The 2500-nt window shown below is 48.9% G+C and overlaps 1 protein-coding gene across 1 annotated transcript in view; it reads left to right on the top strand.

Moving 5' to 3' along the window:
- Positions 1 to 477: 477 nt before the first annotated feature.
- Positions 478 to 2500, top strand: part of LOC311315832 (solute carrier family 15 member 1-like) — a gene marked incomplete at both ends in the record, with an annotated part of 12110 nt that continues 10087 nt past the window's right edge. Inside the window, 4 exons of the mRNA XM_084446529.1 lie at positions 478 to 537; positions 1546 to 1630; positions 2151 to 2292; positions 2403 to 2500. The exon at positions 2403 to 2500 is cut by the window's right edge and continues 22 nt beyond it. Coding sequence (XP_084302655.1) covers positions 478 to 537; positions 1546 to 1630; positions 2151 to 2292; positions 2403 to 2500 — 385 coding nt within the window. The remainder of the gene's footprint in view (positions 538 to 1545; positions 1631 to 2150; positions 2293 to 2402) is intronic.

The following is a 2500-nucleotide window of genomic DNA, read 5'->3' as shown; positions in this document are numbered from 1 at the left end:
GGTGCGGAGGGGGGGGCATGCGTCGGTCCACCCTCGGCCTTGTGGGAGGTGAGACGGGCGCTGGGTCTGGCCGCAGGTTACATAAGCGGCGTATGAAGCCTCTCTCTCGAGCCCAGAGCGAGATCAGTCACGGCGGTCTCTCTGCCTGTAGGGTATCGATCAAGACAGGACCAGGAGTCCACACACACCAGCAGCAGACATGGCAGGTGGGTCCCGTCACTCCCCCTTGCACCTGGACATCGCGGATCACACACACCCATTGGGAATATTTGGAAATATTGTCCTCTTTAGTGATAGGTCGATTACTGGATATTGGCACTTTTTTTTTTTTACAATGGAACATTTCAATGTTGATTATTTCACTTGAGACACGTCTGATTCCCTCATACTAATGGTGTCTGCCTCTTTTCCTGTGTGTACGTTTTATTGATAAACTTTACTCTGAAAAAGACTCACCTTTGGAACGTGTGGTTTACGATGTTAACAGGTAACGACATAGAACAGATGAAAATGGAGGAGGAGAAATCCAAAAAGAAGGTACAGTTACAGCTAATCCTCTCACACGCTGCTCAAAATCACACTGTGGTCATTCAGATGATGTGTGTGCTAAAATGTTAGCTCTCTCCCCGAACATTTTGAATAAAAATAATATTTTAATAGTTTTATTATTTAGGGAATTATTTAGTCTGTATCCTACAGTATGCAGGGTTTTTCCCATCATGCATTGGAATAAAGGCTGTATATTTTGGGAAATGCATCTTAGGTAAGGTACAGACCCTTTATTTTTTAAAGATATTTTGGAGGGTATTTCTGCTTTATTGCATAGGTAGGATAACAGGAAAGGTGGGGGAGAGAGAGAGAGAGAGAGAGAGAGAGAGAGAGAGAGAGAGAGAGAAAGAGGAAGACATGCAGGGTCCGGGCCAGATTTGGACCCGTGCCGCTGTGGTAAGGACAAGCCTTTTTACCTGAGAGGCATCTTAACCCGATGAGCCAACGAGTCACCTCTCCTATAAGCCCTCTCAATGGAAGCAGGCCCAGATAGCAAGCGGATCTGGGCCATATACAGTATGGGCCGGAACTAAACCACAAGGGCCAAATCTGGCCTGTATATGGCCCAGATCCACTTGCTATCTGGGGGGGGAACTCTCCCTCCCAAGGGTAAACACGTCTTGGTCCAGGTCGACTGCCCTGTGAACTGGGCTGTTATTGTTTTGAATATGAACAGTCCAGGAAATGGTCGGTATTGTTCTGCTCCACTTGAAGTTCTTCTAGTGCACCAGCTCACATCTTGCTCTGCTCTCTCCTCGGTCTGCTCTCTCCTCTGCTCTCTCCTCCGTCTGCTCTCTCCTCTGCTCTCTCTTCTGCTCTCTCCTCTGTCTGCTCTCTCCTCCTCTGCTCTCTCTTCTGCTCTCTCCTCTTCTGCTCTCTCCTCTTCTGCTCTCTCCTCTGCTCTCTCCTCTGTCTACTCTCTCCTCTGCTCTCTCTTCTGCTCTCTCCTCTGTCTGCTCTCTCCTCTGCCCCCCCCCCCCCTTCCCCCCCACACAGAGGCTAATCTGCGGCTATCCACTCAGCATCTTCTTCATCGTGGTCAATGAGTTCTGCGAGCGGTTTTCCTATTATGGGATGCGAGGTGAGTTCGCCGTGGAGATGCTGTAACCCTGCCTGTCAATCACCAGATGGACCAATAGCAGGTTCTCATAAGTTCCCCAATGACTATGCACTAAAGAAATACAGAATACTAGGAACATTTAGAGAACTAGTCGGCCCATACCCAGGGATGTGTGCCAAAACTCCGCCATGGTAGCGTACGTCCATGTAGCCGACAGATGAAATAAATCTCCTTTACTGGCAGCAATTGTACACAGATATCATTCGCGGTCCTTAGCTTAGCTAACTGTGGGATGTGTGTAACTAAAGTCTACGCATACTTGGCCAAAAATGTTTGCAAATGCTCATGTAAACATCAAAATGGACAAACCAGCTTTGTCAGTCTCTATGCCGATGACAGACAGAGTTTTCCCCATTTCAAAGTAGGATCTGTACTGTAAATGTGTGGATAGTCCATTTGAAGATCATAACAGGGGTGAACTTTGGGTTTGATGGTGCCGTCCTGTTAAAACGTCCTCTCCTCCGCCCTCCCTCCCGTCCAGCTGTCCTGGTGTTGTACTTTACGTACTTCCTGAAATGGGACGATGACCTGGCCACCAACATCTACCACAGCTTCGTGGCCCTCTGCTACCTGACCCCCATCATGGGCGCCATCATCGCCGACTCCTGGCTGGGCAAGTACAAGTGAGTCCGCTCAGGATTAAACGACTCTTTCGTCGCGCGTTAAAAAGGATTTCCTGCCGAACTGTAAATTTGATCGCTTGTCCTCGTGTGCGTGTCCTCCTCCCTTACAGGACCATCGTCTACCTGTCCATCGTTTATACCTTGGGCCAGGCCGTCATGGCGATAAGCGCCATCCATGACATCACGGACACAGACAAGGACGGAGTTC

This window comes from Borostomias antarcticus (assembly GCF_949987555.1).
Source record: "Borostomias antarcticus genome assembly, chromosome: 12".
Taxonomy (NCBI): domain Eukaryota; kingdom Metazoa; phylum Chordata; class Actinopteri; order Stomiiformes; family Stomiidae; genus Borostomias; species Borostomias antarcticus.
The sequence above is the reverse complement of the archived record's forward strand: the minus strand, read 5'-3'. Positions and strand labels throughout refer to the sequence as shown.